Source organism: Neofelis nebulosa, chromosome 7, assembly GCF_028018385.1.
Source record: "Neofelis nebulosa isolate mNeoNeb1 chromosome 7, mNeoNeb1.pri, whole genome shotgun sequence".
In the NCBI taxonomy this organism is placed as follows: Eukaryota; Metazoa; Chordata; class Mammalia; order Carnivora; family Felidae; genus Neofelis; species Neofelis nebulosa.
In genome coordinates this window covers 101262341-101286904 of record NC_080788.1, presented here as the reverse complement: position 1 = coordinate 101286904, position 24564 = coordinate 101262341, and the positions used below count along the sequence as shown (strand labels likewise).

General features: G+C 33.9%; 1 protein-coding gene across 2 annotated transcripts in view; it reads right to left on the bottom strand.

The window, feature by feature from the left end:
* Positions 1-58: 58 nt before the first annotated feature.
* GPR137C (G protein-coupled receptor 137C) overlaps positions 59-24564 on the bottom strand; it is a 65384-nt gene continuing 40878 nt past the window's right edge. Inside the window, exons 4-7 of one of the 2 annotated variants that reach the window (XM_058739060.1) lie at positions 5768-5917; positions 4446-4571; positions 4156-4274; positions 59-2898 (exon numbers count right to left, since the gene is read on the bottom strand). In XM_058739060.1, coding sequence (XP_058595043.1) covers positions 2721-2898; positions 4156-4274; positions 4446-4571; positions 5768-5917 — 573 coding nt within the window. In that variant the 3' untranslated portion in view covers positions 59-2720. The remainder of the gene's footprint in view (positions 2899-4155; positions 4275-4445; positions 4572-5767; positions 5918-24564) is intronic. The other variant, XM_058739061.1, reaches the window with a different exon arrangement.

Sequence of the window (24564 nt, the reverse complement as noted above, 5' to 3'; positions counted from 1 at the left end):
TTGTATGACAGAAGTCAGTGTCGTCAGTTGAGACATTTAAGAAAACCAGACCTCCAAATAAAAGCACAAACACTTTTATTTTTAACAGTAGTGTTTTGTTACAATTTAGTGAAACAAATAAATACATTCATTGGCCACAGCTATACTTTCACAACCAGTTTGAGACTGATTGTATAGCTGAGAAACACTGTTAAACAATAAAAAAGGCAGCTATGCATAAAAAAGCCACTTTAGCTATAAATTACATCTTTCATAAAACTACAACCAGCTACACTGAGTGGTAAGAGTTTCAAAATTAATGACCACCCAAATGAAACAATAAAAACAAGTACTGCTAATCACTGTAGAATTACACACTTAAGCAATGAAATTCACTGTTCTAATTAATGAACCAAAAAGGAAGGTTTGAAATTGTCATCATGTGCTTCAGTGCAGGATGAGCAGGGAATCGGTAGCCCTTTGATTTCATAAACAGCTCCTTCTTTCGAGACCAAACTTAAAGTGCTCCTAGTGCTTTGGAATTTTTAAGCAAAAATTGGGCCAGAAGCTTATCTTTCTTTGTCTTTGGTGATGTATTGTGGGAGATGTGTACAAGGGGACAAATGCAAGAATTCAGGTACCCTAAGTCAGTGATAAGAATAAATCTACAAATCTGAAATTTGGAAGAATCAACTAATGCCACTGAAAGAACCAAGATATTTTATCTGGATTTTTTTTTTAAAGTAATCTTTGCTTATCTGGTCAAATAGGAACACTATGTAGGGAGGCCTTAGAAAAAAATTTATCTTATTTACTTGGAACCTCAAGGATTAAAAGAGATAACACATCTTTTCAGATAGTTCTAGGTAATTAGATACTCAACATTATTAGGAAAATAAATAGTTGGCATTCTGAATAGAAATCTAAGAACTGAAGTTGTCATCAAAATATACCTGGTTAAGTGTATGTTATGTTGTCATGTAAATACCAAGGTTAACTTCTGTACTATAAATTTTTAAGTAATTTGGTTACAATCAGAGAATTTAAAACAGACCCAAGGTAACATTTGTCACTATAGGCTTATGCTTCTGATTGAGTTCAAAGTCATTTTGTATGATAAAAAGAAGAAATTTCTTTGGCTGTATACCAGCCTCCCAAAAGATCAAAAGCATTAAAAATTTTCATTTATTCCTGTTATACTCTTATGAAATCACTGAATAAGCAATTATTAAAACCCTGAAAGGTATTTTAAATGATAGTAGAAATAAAACATAACTTTCTAGTCAAAAGACAGAACAGGACAGTTGTATTAGTTGCAGTTCTGAAGAAATAGATCAGCAGACAACTGTATGTAGCCAGTTGTCTTTAAGCACAATTGTGACAACTTCCCAATGTTGCCCGTTCCCTTGGCATCTTGAGGTATTCAGCATCTACTTCTTTCCATATAGATACTGGTAGAAAGTGCATTTTAAAATCCTTTATTACCTTAGCCTACCATATATATATATATATTTTTAGATTTGGGATAGGACATTCAAGACAGTTTTAATATAATTCTAGAAGTATTCCAATATTGTTAAACACTGGTTTTGTACTTACCTAGTTAGTACATCAGTTTTCTTATTTAGTCTAGTGCTGGAATTAATTTGAATTAAATTTAATCTGGCTTTGCCCATATACAAGATATAAAAATGGGAAAACTAAAGGAGGAATTATATGTCTTACAAAGTATTGCACTTGAGTTTACTGCAATAATGTATCATGACTTAATTTACCTGAGGACAATCCTGATTCAATAGGTACAATCAGCTGTATCTTGTTCAGCCAAATCAGATGCTTTTGAAAATGTATTCATGTTTTAACTTAGAATTGTACATTTTATGAATAATTCTTAAATGCATCTGTAAATGTGTTTAGTCCCAAGAAGTTTCTACCCAAATCTCCCTATGCAAAAATCACTATTGCTTTCTTGAAGAGCCATGCTTAAACTACTATAATATATCTTAATCATACAAAATGATCACTTGACCAATTCTACTCAAAGTAGCCACATCATTTTCACCGGTATACTTTCTTCTTGAAGAAATGACTGTGGCTTTCCAAAGAACACTGCTGGTCATCATTGTAAAGGATTACTCTGTCGTTTAAAAAAAATGATGGAATAATTTTGGTTGGTATTTTACAATCATGCTTAAAAGAACTATCTTCAGTGATCACATATTTTTAAGTAGATTTTTAAAAAGAATGGTACGTTGTTATACCTTAATCCTGCACACTGTTCACACTGTAAAATTTTTATTGGGTAAGAATTCCACATAGAATATACCACTGAATATACAGGCTTTGATTTTCATAGGGAAATTGCCTCCTAATTAGGTGTACAATATAGTATCCTAGTGTGAACCCTAGAGTGTGACTTTGGGGACTGCAGTGTACTCTTTCAGAACAAAGATAAAAGTGCAAATATGCAAATATGCATTTGATGTTCCAAAGTCAGGATGTTTGCAGCCATCAAGTGCCTTAAGATCTAATCCTTCTTTTCTCCCACTCCAAACTTCCCATTTTACTTCATTTTGCTATGAAGAAGTCAAAAGTAACAGGTGTGTTCTCTGCTGAACCACATTTCCAGGCTGTGTTTTCAGGTGCAACAGATAATGGAATGTTTATGTAGATGGCATTTAAACACATCGAATATACACGTTCATGAGAAACAATGGAAGAATCACGGCTCGGTAATGCTGTCAGTTTTGTGGTGTTACATACAAGCTATGGTGATTGCTCATATCTAAATTGCTACAAGTAAAGAGCAAAGGAGCAGTGTCTGTCATAGGTCCATTCAGGTGGGGAGAGACTGTATAGCTGTTGCTGCCACACCCAGTCATGGTGCCATACCAGCCCAAACCTTGCGAATTTGATAAACTGCAACAAGAAAAGGCAAAAAAGTGATAGGAGTGTGATCAGGATGTAAGTCACATTGGCATTTTTAGTGTTCAATGAATTTCATAATACAGTATTCAAATATTGAGTATATTCTTTGCCAAGTAATATGATGGCTTTCTACAAAATGTAATGACTTTTATCTAATATCCTTGATTTTATATCACATATTACAAAAGAATAAATACGTCAGAATTAGAACTTGATTATCAGATGATAATATAGTGCTGTTTATTATGGACTAGGCTCTTGTAAGACATGTTTCTGTGTATATACATGAAGTAATGTATACACACACATACCTTATTTAATTTTTACAACAATCCTATTAGATAAATTCTATTATCCCCATTTTATAGGTGAAAAACAGGCTGAAAAAAAACAGGTTAAGTAAATTGTCCAGATGAAATGAGAATTACAGAAAATGTTATATCAAGCTCAAAGTATTATGGAGGTATGCTTTTAGCTTTTCACTTTGCCCTGATACACAGCTAATAGTATGGAGTTGCAGTGATTTTAGAGTAAGAAGGACACAAGAAGATTTCCTATAGCATCTAAGATTCCCAAAAGGTTAATCTAGGGTTTTCCTGTGGGCTTTGAATAGCACTATAGATAAGGAAACATACACATCACTCTAATTGTATTCCTTCCCTACTTACTAACTTCTGCCAGCTTTGAAGCAACATGGGATCCTGAAATAATATGGTACCATTTTACTCCCAAAGGCATTTCTCAAATAAAGGTAACATTAGAGTCAGATGATAGTTTTTTATAGTATAGGTTCCACTATAAGTGTAGCATCTACTGCTCTAAGGTCTGGTTTAAATTATCTTATTTATTGACGTATATCACCAAATCACTTTTTACATATTTGGGTCAAAGCTTAGGTTTGTTCTTGGGGCGCCTCGATGGCTCACTGGGTTAAGCCTCCGACTTCGGCTCAGGTTATGATCTCACAGTTCAGGCTCAGGTCATGATCTCACAGTTCCTGAGTTTGAGCCCCACGTCGGGTTCTGTGCTGACAGCTCAGAGCCTGGAGCCTGCTTTGGATTCTGGGTCTCCGTCTCTCACTCTCTGCCCCTCCCCTACTCATGCTCTCTCTCTCTCTCTCAAAAATCAATAAACATTAAAAAATGTTTAAAAAGCTTAGGTTTGTTCCTTTTCAATGTATTCAGTACTAGCCCCGAAGCTTCAGTTTGTCCCTTTTTGATGTATTCAGTGCTTGTCCCGAACACCTACCTTCCTTCTCTAGAACCTCCCAGTCTTGGCAGGTCATCATCACTATCATATCGTCTTGGGTTGTCGAAAAAGTAAGCTCTGGAACTGTAATTGTGACTATTTATCATGCCAGCAGGTGCCTGTGAACAAAATATTAACATATGAAGATTTACTTTCCAACTAAGAAAGAAGGATGAGATCTAGAATGCTTTTTAGTCTTAAACTTTGACAAAAATAGAAAATCAATATAAATGTTCCACTGTTTTTAAAGATAAGGGCAACAGGCATTGGGGAATCTTATGATGTCATACCAAATTCTGGTTTAGTCTCTGCGCCCGGAAAAAGAGTACCACAGACCATGCTGGGACATGTTCCCACAGAAAGAGGACCATTCCAAATACTACATACTCTTCTCCACTCACATCTTCTAGATGAGCCTGTAAACAGAGTGTGACAGAGCAATGTTTAAGTCTGTCTGATGTGTAAGCAGTCACCCTCCACAATTAACTTGCGTCAGGTAGGGTAATTGAAAACACATCAACCACAGGCACATAAATCTCCAATTTTCCATATTTTGTGGTTTCATATCCTTTAAAGGATGTAAAAATGTGCTTTGATGTTAAGTAGAATAAAAAGCTATTTTTCAATGCATCAATTTATGAAAATATTTTTAACATATGGATAAAATGGAGTGATCTCGTTTTTTGGCCCCAAAGTCTGAAGAGAGTTATAAAAGAGACTACTCATTCTAACTACTCCATGGGCAACATAATAGCACTTACTGAGTTACACCTGTAGAGAAATGTCACATATCAAATTGTTCAGCTCCACTGCTATTTAAAAATATGTCTTTGGGCCTAAACTTCGTATTGTGTTTGCTTATCCTACTAGATGTTGGGAGAGAGAAATGGCAAAAGGAGTGAAGAGATTCTGCCATCTGGAACCACATATGAAAATTCCTTTTCTTTAGAATGGTAACTGAAATTCTTATAAAACGGTATTCCAGAATGTCTTCAATTCACTAAAAAGTTAAGTTAATGTAAACATATGACAGGTAGCTATGTCAAACTGCACTTTTAGGTAGGGGATGGAGAGTGCTGGGAGGTTAAATATAGAGTACTGGGAATTATTGGAGCAAATACCTGGACACCCAAGGAACTATGAATGCTCTCCCATTAACATGACTGACGATACTAGATTTTCAAAAAAGTCATTATTTAAACAAACTGAACCACATATTTAGATTATATGTAGGTCTTGGGTTTGAGAGAATAACTTTTATCCTAACAAGTTAAAGATATATTTATTCACTAGCTAATGACAGACAATCCATTTATCTAGAGGTATTTAAACACTGTCCTTGAAAAAAATTAGCAAGATAGGTTTATGAAAAGTAGGTTTATGTCACTAGTAGTATTATTTGCAAAAAGAAAAGAAAATATTCCGACTAATGATTTTAAGTGACACGTGTAAATGAGGATTTTTATACATAAAGCTTTAAGTCTGATTACTGTTAGTAGCTAGAGATTCCATAAAAGTGTTTGTTTGTAAGTCAAACACTTAAAATGTTCTCTTAGTTAAGGCTAACTTCCTTATTAAATTATTAGATTAGCAATACATGGTAGCTACTTACCTTATCTGAAAGATTATCCCAGCCATAGTTAAATGGACTTTCTAATGTATCCTGAGATATGGTGATCACCACCAAATTGTAACATGCTCTTGAAGAGTAGAGGAGAATGACTACAGAGCCTACAACAACAGTCTGGCACAGAGACATACCCTAAAAGAAATAAAACTCATCATCATGACATTGCACATTTGTCATGACAGGCTGTTCATACACATACAACATGGTCACCTCTTGCAATGCACTCTTAGAAAACACTGAGTGAGCACCTGTTGAAATAAACTCTTGATTATCCTGCTTTATGATTCCTATTCTCAGAACCACTTGGGTTTAAATTACCCTATTAATACAGATAAATTATTTGCCAACTTGCCCAATGGTAGCTGGAGGAAGATTTTGTCCTGCCAAGGTTACCCTACTCCCCTAAGTAATATGAAGAAATAAGTTGGCAAAATTGATATTAATCAGAGAGGTAGTTTAGTCCTAATGAGAAAAGTATGGGAAATAGAAGCATTATTCCATTTCATACACTTGGTTTCCAATGAGATACAAAATTAGAATAGAAATACAGCTCTTATGTTATTTGCTTCATTCTATTAGAGAGCTGATGTTAGTTAATCCCTATTGATGTCATTATGTTGACGACAAAATGATGTAGGCACTCAAATGCACTTTTGAATCAATAACATTTTAATATCGAGGCTTCCATTGTTTCCCCAAATAGAAAACTCTTATAATTTAGTACTCACTCACAATTTAGTACTCACACCCAATGGAGTTGCAGGGATTCTTAACATGGGGTCTGTATTTCAATACAATTGGTTTCCTTTGTAATCCTATTTATCTTATGCATTAAAAACATTATTCTGATGTTTTGTCCCCCTCATGAGAGACTCTTAAATATGGAGAACAAACAGAGGGTTATTGCAGGGGTTGTGGGAGGGGAGATGGGTTAATTGGGTAAGGGACAGTAAGGAATCTACTCCTGAAATCATTGTTGCACTATATGCTAACTAATTTGGATGCAAATTTAAAAAAATAAAATTAAAAAAAAATATATTCACGCCAAAAAAAACCCCCCAAAAACCAAAACATTATTCTGAGAAGTGACACAACTGCCAAAAAGATCCACTGCATTGTAGCTGTCCCATTAGGTTTCTGTGTAGAGATAACAAGCATCTGACTAGTATATCATGCCCCTAAATTTACATATTGAAATAGTTGTTAATTACTTTCCTTTTATTTCCTCTTTATATTAAGGGCACTTACATTGAGTTTTTGGTTATGTGTGTAGGTAGATTAAAATAATCTATTAATTTCAGGATAGAAAAAAATTATTAAAAGTACTTATTAGAGGAGCACCTGGGTGGCTCACTCGGTTGAGCGTCCGACTTCGGCTCAGGTCATGATCTCACGGTCCGTGAGTTCGAGCCCCGCGTGGGGCTCTGTGCTGACAGCTCAGAGCCTGGAGCCTGTTTCAGATTCTGTGTCTCCCTCTCTCTCTGCCCCTCCCCCGTTCATGCTCTGTCTCTCTGTCTCGAAAATAAATAAATGTTAAAGAAAAAAAAAAGTACTTATTAGAGGGGTGCCTGGGTGGCTTAGTCCGTTGAGCATCCAACTCTTGATTTTGGCTGAGGTCACAATCTCAGTTCATGGGTTTGAGCCCTGCATCAGGCTCCACACTGACAGCAAGGAGCCTGCTTGGGATTCTCTCTCTCCCCTCTCTCTCTGCCCCTCTCCCATGTGCATGTGTGCCCTCTCTCTCTCTCTCTCTCTCTCTCAAAAATAAATAAATAAACTAAAAAAAAAAAACCTTATTAGAAGCATGCACTGGGTTTGGTAGGATTAAGAACCATTATTATAACTGACTTCTTTATAAGAACAACACATTTTAGAGGTATATAAGAAGAAGGAGAATTAAAAGATAAAAGATACCTTGAAAGATGTTGAGAGTACCCTCTTATTTTTTAAATTTTTTATTTATTTTTGAGAGATAGAGCACACACAAACAAGCAGGTGAGTGGCAGAGAGAGAGGGAGACACAGAATCCAAAGCAGGCTCCAGGCTCTGAGCTATCAGCCCAGAGCCCAACATTGGGCTCAAACTCACAAAATGGGAGATCATGACCTGAGCCCATGTCGGACACTTAACCGACTGAGCCACCCAGGTGCTGAGAGTACTCTTGACCTACCTCATTACCATAACAAAAAGTATGCGTGAAAACAAGTAAAACCCTAACAAGATTAAAATTTTCTAAAATCAAGGCTAAAATTTTCTACAGTGTACATTTTTATTTTTGCGAATACCCAAAAAAGTTGTTAATAAAAAAGCTAATCTAGGGGTGCTTGGGAGGCTCAGTTGGTTAAGCATCCGACTTCTGCTCAGGTTGTGATTTCAGGGTTTGTGGGTTCCAGCCCCGTGTCAGTCTCTGTACTGACAGCTCAGAGCCTGGATCCTGCTTTGGATTCTGTGTCTCCCTCTCTCTCTACCCCTCCCCTGCCTATGCCTTGTCTCTCTCTCTCTTCAAAATATAAAAAAAAAAAACATTAAACAGAAGCTAATCTAAAGCCAATCCAGAACCAATTTTAAAAGTACTATAGTATTAAAGAAACATTAGATAACAAGAAGTTAGAATGTTGTAAGCACTGCCATCCTTTAAAATAATCCTAAGTAACTTTCTGGAGAAATAAAATGACTACTAAAAGACATAATATGGAGATATTTTGCTTATACTTGTAAATACTATAAAAGCCAAAAAAAAAAAAAAAAGGTTGTGAGAAAAGTTAGCAAAGAGTCAATAACACTGAGGCAATTAATAAAACAAAATTACAGCTAGATTACATATATATAACAATGAAAGAAGCTCACTGATTTAGAAAGCAAAGTAAGATTCTTCCTGCAAAACGCAGGATTACAAAACAAAACAGAAAAATGGATTCAGCAACATGGAAGCTGTTGTCAAAAAGTTAAAGAAAATCTTTCTAAAATGAATGGAGTCAATAACAGACAATTCCACTCAGAAGCAATCCTCAAGGTATTATTCTCCCTTCTTCCATCTCTAACATCTACACCACTTTTTTTAGAAATTCCATACCACACAAGGAAAGAAGAGTCACACCTCACTTCAGTATGCATATTATTAACACATTGGTATGCATGTCATTAGCTAGAGTTCAATATTTGTTTACAGGTATTTTTAAAATGTAGATATGCAGAAACTTCAAATTACCATTCACTAAGTTTTGACAAATGTATACATCAGTGTAACCCACATTTCTACCAAAATAGAGAGCATTACCATCACTCCAGAAAGTTCCCTCGCACCCCTTCCCCATCAGCCAAACCCTCAGATGTATACTCTCCTGCTTCTGTTTTTGCCACACCTTAGTTCTGAACTTCCTATAAAGAGGACCATAGAATATGAACTCTTTTGTAGACTTCATTCACTCAGCATAATGTTTTGTGCTTCACCCATGTTGTTGGATGTTTTAGTAATTCTATGGTCTTTGTATTGCTGAGGTGGATAATTAGAATGACTAACTGGCCCTGATTTGCTTAAGAGTTTCCTAGTTTTAGCTCTGAAAGTCCCAGAAAACTTCTCAGTCCCAGAGAAACCAGGATAGTTAATCACACTAATTCCACTTAATAATTATATGAGATTGTTTATATGACAATTTTTTCTGTTGATGGATAGTTTCTATAAATATTCTTATGTACATCTTTCTGTGGACATATGTTTTCACTTCTTTGGGGTAAATACCTAAGAATGGAATTACTGGGTGGTATGGTTGGTATAAATTCAGCTGTATAAGAAATTGCCTGATCTCTTTCCAAAATGGATGTATAATTTTATACTTCCAACAAAGTATGAGAGTTCCAGTTGCTCTACATCCTAGACAACATTAGGGGTTTTCAATCTTTTTAATTTTAGCATGCTGATGGTTGTGTGGTAGTATCTCATTTTTGTTTTAATTTGCATTTCATGAAGACTAATGACATTTTGTTTATTGGCCATTTGTATATCTTCTTTGTGAAAAATCTATTCATATCATTGTCCACTTCTAAATTCGGTTGTCTTTTTTTTTTTATTATTGAGTTGTAAGAGATCTCTATATATGCTGGAAACGAGTCCTTTGTCAGAAATATGCAAATATTTTCTTGAAGTCTGTGGCTTGCTTTTGCATTTTATTAGTCTTTTCTTTGGATGAGAAATTTAAAATTTAATTAAGTCTAATTCGTCAATCTATTCCTTCTGATTACTCTATGACCTAAGAAATCTTTGCCTATGCCCAAGTTGTAAAGATACTTTTTGGTGTTTATTTTCAGAAGTTTTAGAATTTTTTCATTTACATTTAGGTCTATCATCCATTTTGAAATATTTTTATGTGCGTATAGTATGAGATGGAGTTGGGCTTCATCTTATTTCATATGGATATCCAGTTTTTCCAACCTCATTAATTAAAAAGGTTTCCTTTTCCGTTTGGATTGCTTTAGCACCTTGGTCAAAAATCAGAAGACCTTATATATGTGGATTGATTTCTAGGCTTTCTATTCTGTTCCATTGATCTGTTTGCCTCTTTTATGCCAGTAGCACAGTGTTTTAATTATTGTAGCTGGATCCTAAATTTCAAAGCCATGTAGTGTAAGTCCCCTGCTTTTTCAGTGTTTCTTTCTGCATTGTTCAATACAATAGCCATTAGCCACATTTGGTTATTTACACTTAAATTAAATTAAATGATCAGATCCTCTGTCACAATAGCTACTTTTCAAGTGCTCAATAGTCACATATGGCTAGCTACCATACTGAACAATGCAGGTATAGAATACTTTCATCATAGTACAAAGTTTTATTAGAATGCACCATTTTAAATGTATTTTTAGGTCCTTTGAGTTTCCATATAAGTTTTAGAATAAAATTGCCAAATTCTATTTTTAAAAACCACATCGTAGAATTATGATTAGGATCGCTTTGAATCTGTAAATCATTTTGGGAAGAATTGCCATCTTAACAATACTGCATCTTCTAATCCATGAACAATAGTCTTCATTGATTTATAGTCTTCTTTAATTTCTCTCAGTAATATTTTGTAGTTTTAAGTACAGAGATATTGCTTGGTTTTTTTTGGAAAATTTGTTTCTTTTTTTTTTTTTTAAGTTTATTTATTTATTTTGAGAGAGAACATGAGTGTGAGTGGGGGAGGGGCAGAGAGAAAAGGAGAGAGAGAAACTCAAGCAGGCTCCATGCTGTCGGCATAAAGCCTGATGCAGGACTCAATCTCATGAACCATGAGATCATGACCTGAGCAGAAATCAAAAGTTAGATGCTTAACCAACTAAGCCACCCAGGTGCCTTGGAAATTTTGTTCCTAAGTATTTTGTTTTTTGATGCTAACATAAATGTGATTTGAATTTTATCTTCTAAATGACTGCTCTTGGTATATATAAAAACACAATAATTTTGCATTTTGACCTTGTATCCTGAGAACTTGCTAAATTCACTCATGAATTCTAGTAGTTATTTAGCAGACTCTTTAAGATGCTCTACAAAAGCAATTCTGTTAAGTACAGACAGTTTTACTTTTCTATTTCCAATTTTATACTTTTTGTTTCTTGGAATATTGAATAGAAATGGTGAGAATGGGCACTCTTTCTTTGTTTCCAATCCTAGGGGCAAAACAATACTTTAAGTATGATATTGATGGAAGGTTTTTTATAGATGCTTTTTATCAGATAGAGGATTATTTCTTGTATACCCTATTAGCTGAGAGTTCCATGTTTTTTTAAGTCATGGAGGGTGCTGAATTTTATCAAATGTTTTTTCTATATCTATTCAAATTATTACACATTTATTTTTTCCCTTTGTTCTCCTAATGAGTGAATTAAACTGATTTGATTTTCAATGTGAAACCAATGTTGCATTCCTGGGATAAACTCTTCCTGGTTATAATATCTTTTCCTTTTTACATATTGCTTAGATTCTGAGTCTTTAAGTATTGTAGCTTTTATGTGCTTTGTAATATTTTTGTCAAGTTTGGTATCACAGTAATGCTGTCCTTATAAAATATGTTGGAAAGAGTTCTTTCCTTTTATATTTTCAAAAGAGTTTAATATTGGTATTATCTTTAAAGATTTGATAAAATTAACCAGTGAAACCATCTTGGCCTAGAGTTTTCTTTGACGGAAATTTCTGATAACAAATCAAAATTTTTTTAATAAATATAGGGCAATTCAGAACTAATATTTTATCTTCTACCAATTTGTTACATTGTATTTTTAAAGCAATCTGTCCATTTCCTCTAAGTTGTCAAATTTACTCACAAAAAGCTGTTCATAATATTCCTTCATTTTTCTTTTAATGCCTGTTAAGATCTACAGTGATATTCCCTCTTTCATTCATGATATTGGGAATTTGTATCTTCACTCTGCTTGTTTCCATACATAAAATTTGTTCATCTATTCACAGAATTAACTTTTGGCTTTAATTTTTCTATTGCTTATTTTCTGTTTCACTGATTTCTATTCTTATCTTTATTATCTCAGTCCCTCAGTCCTTCTACTTGCTTTGGACTTACTTCTTTTTTTTTTTTTTTTTTAACTTTGTCCTAGTTTCCCCCATAGTTTCTAAGGTGAAATCTTGGGCCATAGTTTTATATCTTTCTTCCATTCTAATATAGCATTTAAAGATATATTTTTCTCTTCAAGCACTATTTTAGCAGTATCCCACAAATTTTGATGTATTGTATTTTGTTATCCTTCCATATGAAATATTTTCTAAGTTCCCTTGTGATTTCTTCCTTTTCTTATGGGTTATTTAGAATTATAATTTTTAAATATTTGGATTTTTTTTAGATATCATATTACTGATATTTAATTGCATTATGCTAGAAAACATTCTTTGATTCCAATTCTTTTGAATGTATTGATACTTTTATTATGGTGCCTTGTATGGTTTATTTTGATGACCATTTCCATGCTCAATTGAAAGGAATGTGTACCCTCCAGTTACTGAGAGTCAGTTAGCTCAAGGGTGTTGGTATTGCTGTTCAGATTTTTTGTACTGACTGTTTTATCAATTGTTGGGGGGGCGGCAATAAAATCTCCAACTATAATTGTACAAATTCCCCCCTTTTATTTCTCACTATTTTGGTAAATCTTTTTTTCTGCTTTATTTCCTACTATTTTTGGCTTCATGTACCCATTTATAATTTTTATGTCTTTCTGATGAAATATACCTCTTATATTTGCTAATATTCTTTGCTTCCTGATGAAAGGTATCTTTTTATATCTGGTAATACTTGGTTTTTAGATCTATCTTATCTGATATTAAAGGGCCTTCTTATGCTTACTGAATGCATAGTATATTATAGTTTCCACTTATTTATTTTTGACATATCTTTTTTTTATATTTAAAGTGCCATTTTGACCATCTCTATTTTTTAATGGGAATGTTTAGTCCATTAACATTTAATATAATTGGTGATATGTTTGGATTTAAATCTTACATTTTACTATTTGTTTTCTGTTTGCTTCTGCTTGTGTTTTGCTGTTGGTGTTTGTTTTTCCTCTATCTATTACTTCCTGTGTTTTTTTGGGTTAATTGAATATTTTTTAGGATTACATTTTAACTTATCTATTGGATTTTTAACTATACTTTTCCAGTTTCTGTTTTGTTTTGTTTTGTTTTGTTTTCACTTTAAGTGGTTGCTCTAGGGTAGCAGTTCTTAAAGTGTGGTCCGGGGACCTTAAAGATCAAAATCAAACTGATAAAAAAAATACTAAGATGTTATTTACTTATTGTACTCTAATTCTCTTTTGGATGTACAGCAGAGTTTTCCAGAGGCTACATGATAAGGGATGATGTCAACACTTTATATGCATGTATATTCTTGTGTTTTATAGAATTTCTGATATAATAGAATTAGGGTATAAATATGTGCATTTTCAGAGATGAACTCAGACTGTTTTCCTACTTTTACTGGCCTCTTACTAGGTTTCTTTGGTTATACCTGCTGAAACTCCATTATCATCCAGTAAGTAGTTATTTTGAAATCCTTGTACCTCCATGGAAAGACAATAAGAATTGGTATACCTGACAGATTTGTTTTACAATATTTAATAACTTTCTTCAAAAACTTTAAAAAATTTGAAATTTGATATTAAACTCATATTAAAAATTAATCATATTTTACTCTAAAATGAAAACATATTTTTTTAATATTTAAGAATGGATTATTGTCTCAGGAATAGGAAATTATTTTTTTTATTTTTTTAAAAAATTTTTTTTTTTCAACATTTTTTTATTTATTTTTGGGACAGAGAGAGACAGAGCATGAACGGGGGAGGGGCAGAGAGAGAGGGAGACACAGAATCGGAAACAGGCTCCAGGCTCCGAGCCATCAGCCCAGAGCCTGACGCGGGGCTCGAACTCACGGACCGCGAGATCGTGACCTGGCTGAAGTCGGACGCTTAACCGACTGCGCCACCCAGGCGCCCCGAAATTATTTTTTTTAATGGATACAGAGTTTCACTATGGGATAATGAAATGTTCTTGAGATAGATAGCAATGGTTGTACAACAATATGAATGTACTTAATGCCACTGAACTATACACTTAAAAATGATTAAATGGTAAAATTTATGTTATATATATTTTACCACAATAAAAAATATCTTTAACATACAACTTCCCTGTTTATCTCTAAGATGCTGAGAAATAGGAAAGTGATTAGAACTCTCTGACTCAATAAAGTAAGGAAACTACCTCAAAGGAACTGTATGAAACTGATTTCTTGTTTTATCAAATAAAATGTAATGAAAAGTATCTTTCAATAGGCTTTACAAACGTTAATAATTTATCTTGTTGTGTCTTCTATGACAGAACATTTCTGAATAATATTAAGGCCCAAGTTAGGCTGCAGTGTCATTTTGAGACCAGAGTTTAAAAGCAAGAGGAATTGAAATTTAAATGCAGATGTGGTGAGCACTTTAAACACTAAAAATTGTTTTTATAACTTTCCAAATTAGAAATGAAAACACCATTCAAATATTTACAGGCTATATTACTATATTGCACTGGCTGAGAAAGCACACACAGTAGCTGAGAAACCACTAAAGCCTTACACAGTGGACAGTACTGAATGCCTGCCGGAGGGGAAGTCCATTCAGTAAATTATGGCATTGCCATTTTCCAATAGTACAGAAATTAACTGATTTGAAGATTTAACTGAAAACAAAGATTTAATATCTTATCTATAGATTTATATTTTTGTCTTGTAAATGATTGAACTTGATGAAGCAGGACTAATTTTGTTTGTAATAATCCAGTGTGAGCATCAACTAATCATCCAGAAAGGTATTCTTTTATGTCAATGTCTGAGAAGAAACATAAGTGGCACTGAAATATCCAAAGTGTTGAAAACTCTTCTGATTTTTTATCCTGGGTCAACTGTGTTGATATGTTCACTAATGGTACAAAAGCAATGGTAGGGAAAACTTCTGGGCCTTAGTACAAAGCAAGGCAGTGGCCCCAAACTGTATTGTATTCTTTACTACTATGAATTCCTGATTAAAAAAGAAAGTCAGTGTCACTTAAGAATATCCTTGATGAAGCAATGAAAATATTTATTAATTATCAACCTAAAGTATGTGTCTATTTAAAATTCTGTGTGATGAGGGGTGCCTATGGCTTAGTTGGTTAGGCATCTGACTCTTGATCTCAGCTCAGGTCATGATCTCATGGTTTGTGAGATCAAGCCCCACGTTGGGCTCTGCCTTGATGGTGTGGAGCCTGCTTGGAATTCTCTCTCCCTTCCTCCCTCACCGCCCCTCCCCAACTCATGCTTGCTCTCACTCTCTCAAGGCTTTGCCTTGATGGTGTGGAGCCTGCTTGGAATTCTCTCTCCCTTCCTCCCTCACCTCCCCTCCCCAACTCATGCTTGCTCTCACTCTCTCAAAAATAAATAAATAAACTTAAAAAAAATTCTGCGTGATGACATGAGACATGCACTTAAAGCAATTCTGCTGCATACTGAAGTATAGTGGTAGTCTTGAGGAAAAGCACTTATGTGGTTGTTTGACTTGTGAGCTAAACTAGACTTTTTCATGGAACGCCATTTTTTACTTAACAGACAACGATGGAAGACAAACAATGCTTATTCATGCTTGGTTACCGGGAATATGTATTTTTAAAAATAAGTGAAATTATCCTGTCACTTCATAGAAAATATCTGACACTATTGTCAATGGTGAAATATAAATTTTCTAATGAAAATTAGAATTTTTGAGAACTTGTAAACTCTTATGTCCATGATAAGACTGGCATGGCAGCTTCTAAAAACTTAAACACTTTTCTGATGACATTGGAGGCAATATTAATAAATGTGATTTTGAATACTGTCCAATGAAATGTATCATCATTTTGAAGATCTTGACCACTCTCTTCCAATGATCAATGCATGATGTTACACAATCATTCAAAGTGTAAGATAGACCAATAGTAGTACAGAAAGTTCACTAATATGGTTTTAGATTCTGCATGGCAACTAACCTTCAAGAAACCTCCACTTCAGATTTTTGGTGTAGTATTAAAGAAGAATATCCACAATTATCTGAAAAGGTTTTAAAATTCTCCTCCATTTTCCAACTACATATATGTGTGAGGATGGATTTTCTTCATATACTTCAACCTAAATGACATATCACAACAGATTGAATGCAGAAGCAAACATGAAAATCCAGCTGTCTTCCATTAAGTCAAAAATTAAAGAGATCTGCAAAATGTAAAACAATGTCGATCTTCTAATTTATTTTTGTTTTGGAAAATACAATTAGTTTTCATAAAAACATGTTATTCATGTTAACATAATGGATAACATATTATTGTTATTTTAAATGAATTAAGAAATGAATATTTTTAGAATTTCTCAATTTTTATTTCTAATAATGTATATATAGATGGATATAACACTAGATATTGGAGTCCTCAATAATTCTCAGAGGTCTAATCGGGTCTTGAGACCAAAAAGTTTGAGAACCACTACTCTAAAGATTATGATATATATCCTTAACTTCCATGGTCTAATAGTTAACATCATACCACTTTGACATAAAATGTAAGAACTTTGCAACATTATGGGTACATTTATCCCCTGTCCTTTATACTATAGTTGCTATCACTGTTATGTATACTATAGAGAGAATTATTTATCTACATATGTAAGCCTCACATTGTAAGTTTTGCTTTGCACAGTCATATTTCTTTTTTAGAAATTAAGAAATTATATTTACCCAAATATTTACTATTTCTTGTGTTCTTCATTCCTTCCTGAAGAGATGAAATTCAAGTTTACTTTACTTCCCTTTAGGCTGTAGAATTTTCTTAACATTTCTTGTAGTGCAGGTCTGTTGGTAACTAACCCTCTTAGTTCTGTTGGAAGATTTTTTATTTCTTCATCATTCTTTAAGAATATCTTAATTGGATAGAGATTTCGGAGTTGATAACATTTTTCCTTCAGCATGTTGAAGATGTCGTTTCCATGTCTTCTGGACTCCTTTATTTCTGATGAGAAGTGAGTGATCATTTGAATCAATGTTCCCTTATGTATGCGTCATTTTTCTCTGCTCTCAAGATTTCCTTTTTATTTTTGGTCTTAAGTACTTCAACTATAATGAACCTGTGTGACACTTTCTTTATATTTATGCTGATTGGGGTTGCTGAGCTGTAAATTTATGTCTTTCATCAAAAATTGGAAAATTTCAGTCATTACTTCTTCAAATATTTTTTCCAAAATAATTTTCTCCCTCTTTTCCTTTTCCACTTATGCATACTTAGGTCCCGAGATTCTGTTCATTTTATCATCATCTTTCCCCTACTCTCCTCTGTGCTTCAAATTGGATACTTTCTGCTGATTTATTGATTTTTTTTCTTCTTTCATCTTCAATCTTCTGTTAAGCCCAACTGGTGACTTTTTAATTTAAATACTGTATTTTTTAATTCTAGAAATTCTTTTTATAGTTTTTAGTTCTCCTGAGTTTTCCTATTTATTTATCAAAGTGTATTTTCCTTTACATGCTTAAGCATAATATAAAATCTTTGTCTGATATAGCCAACACCTACATCATCTGGAAGGGGGGATTGCCTCCAAAGATTGTTTTTTGAGTTTTACTTTTTGCCTTTTAAGTATGACTTATATTTTTCCTGTTTCTTCATATATCTAGTAATCTTGGATTGTGCTCTGCCCCTTGTGAGTGACATGTTTTAGAGAGTCTGGATTCTGTTATATTCTTCTAAAAAGTATTGATTTTTCTCTTTCCCTTTTTTTTTTTCAAGCAAAAACTAATGTGGTTAGACTCAAATCCCAAACTGTCTTCCATGTATAGAGAGCAACTGAAATATCAGTTCAATTCCTTTCTTCTTAATTGTGCTGCTTGAATTCTGCCTTGCTCACGTGCAGTTCAGGTATCAGATAAAAATTTGGCAGAATTTATCATCAGAATTTGGGGCTTCCTCTATCTGGCTGTCTTCTTCCTGAAATTTCCCACTCATTTTCCATCTGTGGTAGTTACTTGAATTTTGTCTTCTGATTCTTCAAGCAAGTTAAACAGAGGTTTTCTCTTCTAGTTTTGGCTGCCCCGTGGATGAGAACTTCCCTCAGGTTAGAAGCTGTAAAAAACAGGAAACTCACTCAGTGTTATTTCCTTCTTCTAAGTGGTTGCTCTCCAGTGCCTTCAGTGCTTTTTATATTTTGTCCAGAATTTATCATTGCTATCTGTGGAAGGTTTGTCCAATAGAAGCTACTTAGCCATTACCAGAAGCAGAATCCTACACATATTTTTGGAAAACATCTCACAAATGCTACTTCCATTTTGAGAATAAAATGCCAAACTAAGGATCAAAAGTAAGAAAACAAAGTAGTCTCAATTAGTAAATTAAAAAATAAACAGTTGACCCTTGAACAACAGGTTTGAACTGCTGAACTGTTTAAACAGGTTGGAGTCTACTATCCACAGATTTTTTGACAAATACTGTACAGTACTGTAAATATGTTTTCTCTTCCTTATGATTTACTTAATAACATTTTCTTTCCTCTAGCTTACTTTACTGTAAGAATACAGTATATAATACACACAGTATACATGGTGTGTGTTAATTGACTGTTTCTATTATTGGTAAGGCTTTCAGTCAACTGTAGGCTATTAGCAGTTAAACTTTGGAGGAGTCAGTGTGTCACCTGTACTTCAATTAAAAAAAAACCCCAAAGACATTAAAAGAAGTTTTAGGGGAGTCAAAGCTATACGTGGATTTTAAATTGTGTAATGGGTCAGTGCCTCTAGTCCCTCTGTTGTTCAAGGGTCAACTGTATTTCGATAATTATAAAATTTAAACAGGTTCAAAAAGGTTCATGCTTCCAAGACAATGAAATTAGATCTCTGACTCCTATGGATTTTTAAAAATGTGACAAGTGTGTGGTGGGTCTGCTCAGCAACAGAAGAGGAAATAAGACTTGGGGTATAAGAACTGGAGTAACAAAGGCAGCCAAGTGCCACAGCTTAAGATGGATGGAGTAAATCCTCATAATTCAAGAGAGAAATTATAGCAAAGTATTGGGAAGATGGCAATCATACCTATTACAGAGGAAGGTGCAGTCTCTATTTCTCTACCCATCATCCTCCCAAAGTCTGGTTACATAATATTTTAGGGTGATGGAAAAAGACACTGATAGTATTTTAGTCTATTTCTTTAATTATGGCTTAAATTACCATAAATCAGTGCTTTGGTCTTATAGGATCAGCTAGTCTGCATGGAAGATCAGAAATATCAGTCTGGGTGGCTCAGTTGGTTGAGTGTCTGACTCTTGACTTCAGCTCAGGTCATGAGCTCATGGTTCATGAGTTCCAGCCCCACATTGGGCTCTGTGTTGATAGTGAGGAGCCTGTTTGGGATTCTCTCTCTCTCTCTCTCTCTCTCTCTCTCTCTCTGCCCCTCCCCCACTTGCTCTCTATCTCTTTCTCTCAAAAAAAAAATCAGTCTAATTCAATGTTACTGTGTTTCTGTAAGATGCTGATGCTGTTTTCCATTTTAATACGTTAAATTAATATGGATAAAAGGTTAAGTGAACATTGGACAGAAAGGTTTACATAATAATTAAAACTGTTAGGAATTCAGGAGAGAGAGAGAGGCAGAGAGAGAGAGAGAGAGAATGCATTATTTGCACATGGCCCACTGGGCTAGGAGACAATAAGTATCAGACAATTATTCCCTTTACACTTTTATCAGATATAAAATTGTGCATGTCCCTGACCAGAGATATAAACCTAATAGCTTAACTTCTATTCCCATCCTGCCTTTGAGTGTTCTCTTATACAGATAATCCCAACCTGTCATTACAGGGACTAAGCATCTACATTGGCTTAAATCTTTTTGTGTAGATAAGTTATTTTGTCCATTATGTTCTATATCGTTATAAATATTATTATTTTTTTCTGAAGTTGGAAGGAATATTAGAATAAAAATAATTTATCAGTATGCATTTTAATGTTAATAGTTATGTGTAATTTTGAGAAAAAATAAATAAATTCAAATATACCACAGAAATCATACAAATGAAGTCAAGGAAAACAGCAATAAAAAAAACTTAATGGGAGAAATAGACCAATAGTAACATGCAATCATGTCAATAAATACTGTTTGTTTATCATAGAAAAAGTTTCTAAAAAACAATCAAAATAATTCTATATTTTGTCCAAGTTAATGAGACACACTTGAAATGTTAGCAATAGATAAAAAGTTAAAAGCATTGTCTATCATGAGCATGCAAATAAAAGAAAATTGAAATTGTAATAAAAGTTACAGTAGATCACAGAACAAAAATGCCTATGATTAAAAATGCCATTACATAATTTCAATATTTGTTCTAAAGATTTTAAAGAAAAGGTAGTTAAATATTAGATGAAATGTCGCCTGTTAAGAGACTTCAACCCTTACCGAAATCCATGCGAAATGGTAAAGAAAGTGGAGTCGAGTAAAATTAAAATATTTAAAAGAGAAACTCAGTTTTTCAGTGATTCTTATTCTTTTTTTTTTGATCAATGTTCCTTTTGAGAATCTGATTACATGTATAGCACCCCTCTCCAGATAAATTTTGCCAACTATTTCAGGTATTCAAGAACTTTTTGAAGTTACGTTACCAGCCTTTAGTACATGTTAGGATCATAATAGCTAACATTCATAAGCACTTCCCAAGTGCTAGGCCTTATATTAAGTACTTTATATGAAATTTCATTTAATCCTTATAACCACCTTAGAAGGTACTACTCTTATCTTCATAACAACCTATAAGATCAACACTATCATAATTTTCATTTTACAGATCAGCTGAATGAAACTTAGAGATACTGTTACTTGTCCAATGCCATATGGCCAGTAACAGAAGAGATGGGATTTATTGCCTTATCTCTTTGATCTCAGGTTTCCAGCTCTCTCTCTCTCTCTCTCTCTCTTTTAAGAGACAGAAAGAGTGTGAGCAGGGGAGGGGTAAAGGGAGAGGGAGAGAATCTTAAGCAGGCTCCACCCTGGAGCTACCCAAATGAGGTAGAGACCTACCCAAATGAGGCTCTGCATGGGGCTGGATCCCAGGGCCCTGGGATCGTTACCTGAGGTACAATCAAAAGTCAGATGTACCACCAACGGAGCCACCCAGGTGCCCAATCAGGTTTCTAGCTCTTAATCACTATGATATGTTGTGTCTCAGTAAGGCCTTTCCAAATTAATTAAAAATTGATATATCTGAAAAAAGAGATACAAACATATCCAACAGTATATCCAATGCCATTTTTTATGTTAATTTATTTATTTATACCACCCTCATTACAAAAGAGAATTTGAAGTAGTTACAGAGATACAAACAAAATAAAAAATATATAAGAATGTGTGTCTGGTGGTGGGGGGGGAATAAGAAAGTAAAATAAAACTAGAGGTAGAGCCAGAACCAAAGTGGATATCATAAGGTCATCTATGATTGATGTAGAGGTAAACCACATATTTGCCTCTGAATGGCATAGTGGCCAGAGAAAAGAAGGACTTAATCAATACTGTTTTACCTGGGACTGAACTGGAGAAAAATATCTTTTCTGGGGAACGCTGTATAGATAATATCCTCAACATTATACAATAGTGACTTTTAAGATAAATGTTTCTTACATATTTCTTGATACAGGTCAAGGTATAGGTCAGAACAGACAATTCTATCCATGATACAATGAAGTCTGAGTACAAAACATCTGGACTGGGTTGAGGATAAAATGTAGAATAGCTATGGAGATGAACAAACAAGAAATCCTTCAGGTCATTTTAAGCTTTTAAATTTAACAGTTGAGACTTTATTTCAAGAAACTGGAGTACAGAAATTATATACTGTTTAGGCTGAAATGCATACACAGTCAAGCAGAGGGTAAAACTGATAACTTCTTAAGGAAGTTAGGGGACCTGAATAAGATAGATGTATGAATTTTAGACTTTCCATCAAAGTAAGTTGAAGGAAGACCTATATGTAAAGACAGTATCTAATTCACATTGATATATAAATATGTAATGTTGAAGACATGGCTTAAACTCAAATAGAAAATTTTCTTTTTTTTTTTGTTAAATAAGAATGTTCGTACAATATAACAAGATTATGGAAAGCTGCCAAAGCAGTACTTGAGAAAACATGTTGCTCTAAATATCTTATTAGTTTACAAAATAATAAATCAAGTATCTATATAAGAACACAGACAAAGAACAAAGTAAAAACCTTAAATATGTAAGAAAGTCAAAAATTGGAAGAGCAGAAACAAACTATTCAAATCGACAATAACCTAATATTTAAAAACCCAGTTAGAGTTGCTACTTTGAAAAAGAGAACCAATACACAGCATTGTTCTAGCTGCTAAAAGAATTTAAAATTTTTTTTAAAAAGAGAATCCAGGGGCACCTGGGTGGCTCAGTCGGTTAAGCATCCGACTTCAGCTCAGGTCATGATCTCGCAGTCCGTGAGTTCGAGCCCTGCGCCGGGCTCTGGGCTGACGGCTCAGAGCCTGGAGCCTGCTTCCGGTTCTGTGTCTCCCTCTCTCTCTGCCCCTCCCCTGTTCATGCTCTGTCTCTCTCTGTCTCAAAAATAAATAAATGTTAAAAAATAAAATAAAATAAAAATAAAAAGAGAATCCAGGTAGTTATTTCTAAATTTTATTTTGGAGGGGTGCCTGGGTGGCTCAGTCGGTTAAGCATCTGACTTCAGCTCAGGTCATGATCTCACGGCTCATGGGTTCGAGCCCCACGTCAGGCTCTGTGCCAACAGCTCAGAGCCTGGAGCCTGCTTCAGATTCTGTGTGTCCCTCTCTCTCTGCCCCTCCCCAGTTCATGCTCTGTCTCTCTCTGTCTGTCAAAAATAAATAAACATTAAAAAAATTAAATTTTGTTTTGGAGATGAAGGGGAAAGAATCAAATCAAGTTCATAAAAAGGAGAAACATTAGAGTTATGCCTTTAAAGTTTGGTAAGATGAGGACAAACAGTAATAGAGCAGTGGGTGGGGGAGAGACATTCCTGGAAAATGAAACAGCCTAAAGATACAGAGACAGGAAAGAATATTGTGTGCCATCTAGAAATAAGGTAGGTAAGATTTTGTTGAAACAAATTATGTAAGATATCATTATCAATGAATATTTAGAAGAAGGAAGGAAGGAAGAATAAAAAGAAAAACAAAGGATCCAAGTCTGAGCTTTTAAGGAAATGTTCTTAGGGATAGTAGGAAACAGGGTCAGTTTAAAAGGGGAAGAGGCAGATGCTTAGCTGATATTTGTGGACTAAATAAAAGAAATGGCAATTACTGTCCAGAAGTCAAAAAATAAAAATGAGCCTAGTGATTTACAAGGAGAATGTGAAAGCAAGAGGCTGTACTCTTTGAATAAATAAGTTTATAATCAACTTAGGAAGACCAAGAACTATGTAACAGTACAATGTAATACAAAAGATCTATTATGTTTACCTTTAAAGTTATGTATTTAAGCATTTCCCTCTGTAATGTTCTTAGAGAATTCTGAATCCATGCGCCTGTTAAATGTAAAACTTCTAAAATAATAATAAAAAAATGAATACCTTTCATATCATAGTTAGGGGATGTTTGAAATAATTCTGGAGAAGTTATCAGATGAGCTTTTCTTCTTAGATCGGCAACTTTACTTATATTCAGAGAAACATTTATTTCAAAGCAAGTAAAACCAAACTTTAAAAGTTGTTAAATATCCAGAAAAGAAGCCATGTAAGTTCAACCAAATCTATTTATGCTTTATCACTAGACAAGCACAGGTCTGAATGTTACGGTGATGTTATTACATTAAGTGAAGATGCTGTTGCTACACCAAAAGATTATGTACCGTAACAGTGACAGTATTATTTTTAACACTTAAACTGAAGCTAGAATGAGCTAAAACATTTAAATTTCTGAGCTAACCTTTTATACAATTAAACCTTTAATTGATACAATAATTTCCTAAGTAAGATTAATACTTTTGAAAGTCTCTCTCTCTCTTTGCATATATATTTTTATTTTTATCCTGCATTCTACTGATACATGTTTAAAAAAGTAAAATTAAAGTCTCTACCTAAATTTAAAGGACAAGTTGATACATTGAATTAAAGCACCTTAACTTACTAGGATTATATAATGGATAACAACAATATAGAAATCTAAGTATATTTCAGAGAACTCTTCTGTTAAAGACACTATCTTGCTTATCTTCAGTGAACAGGTAATGATGCCTAATT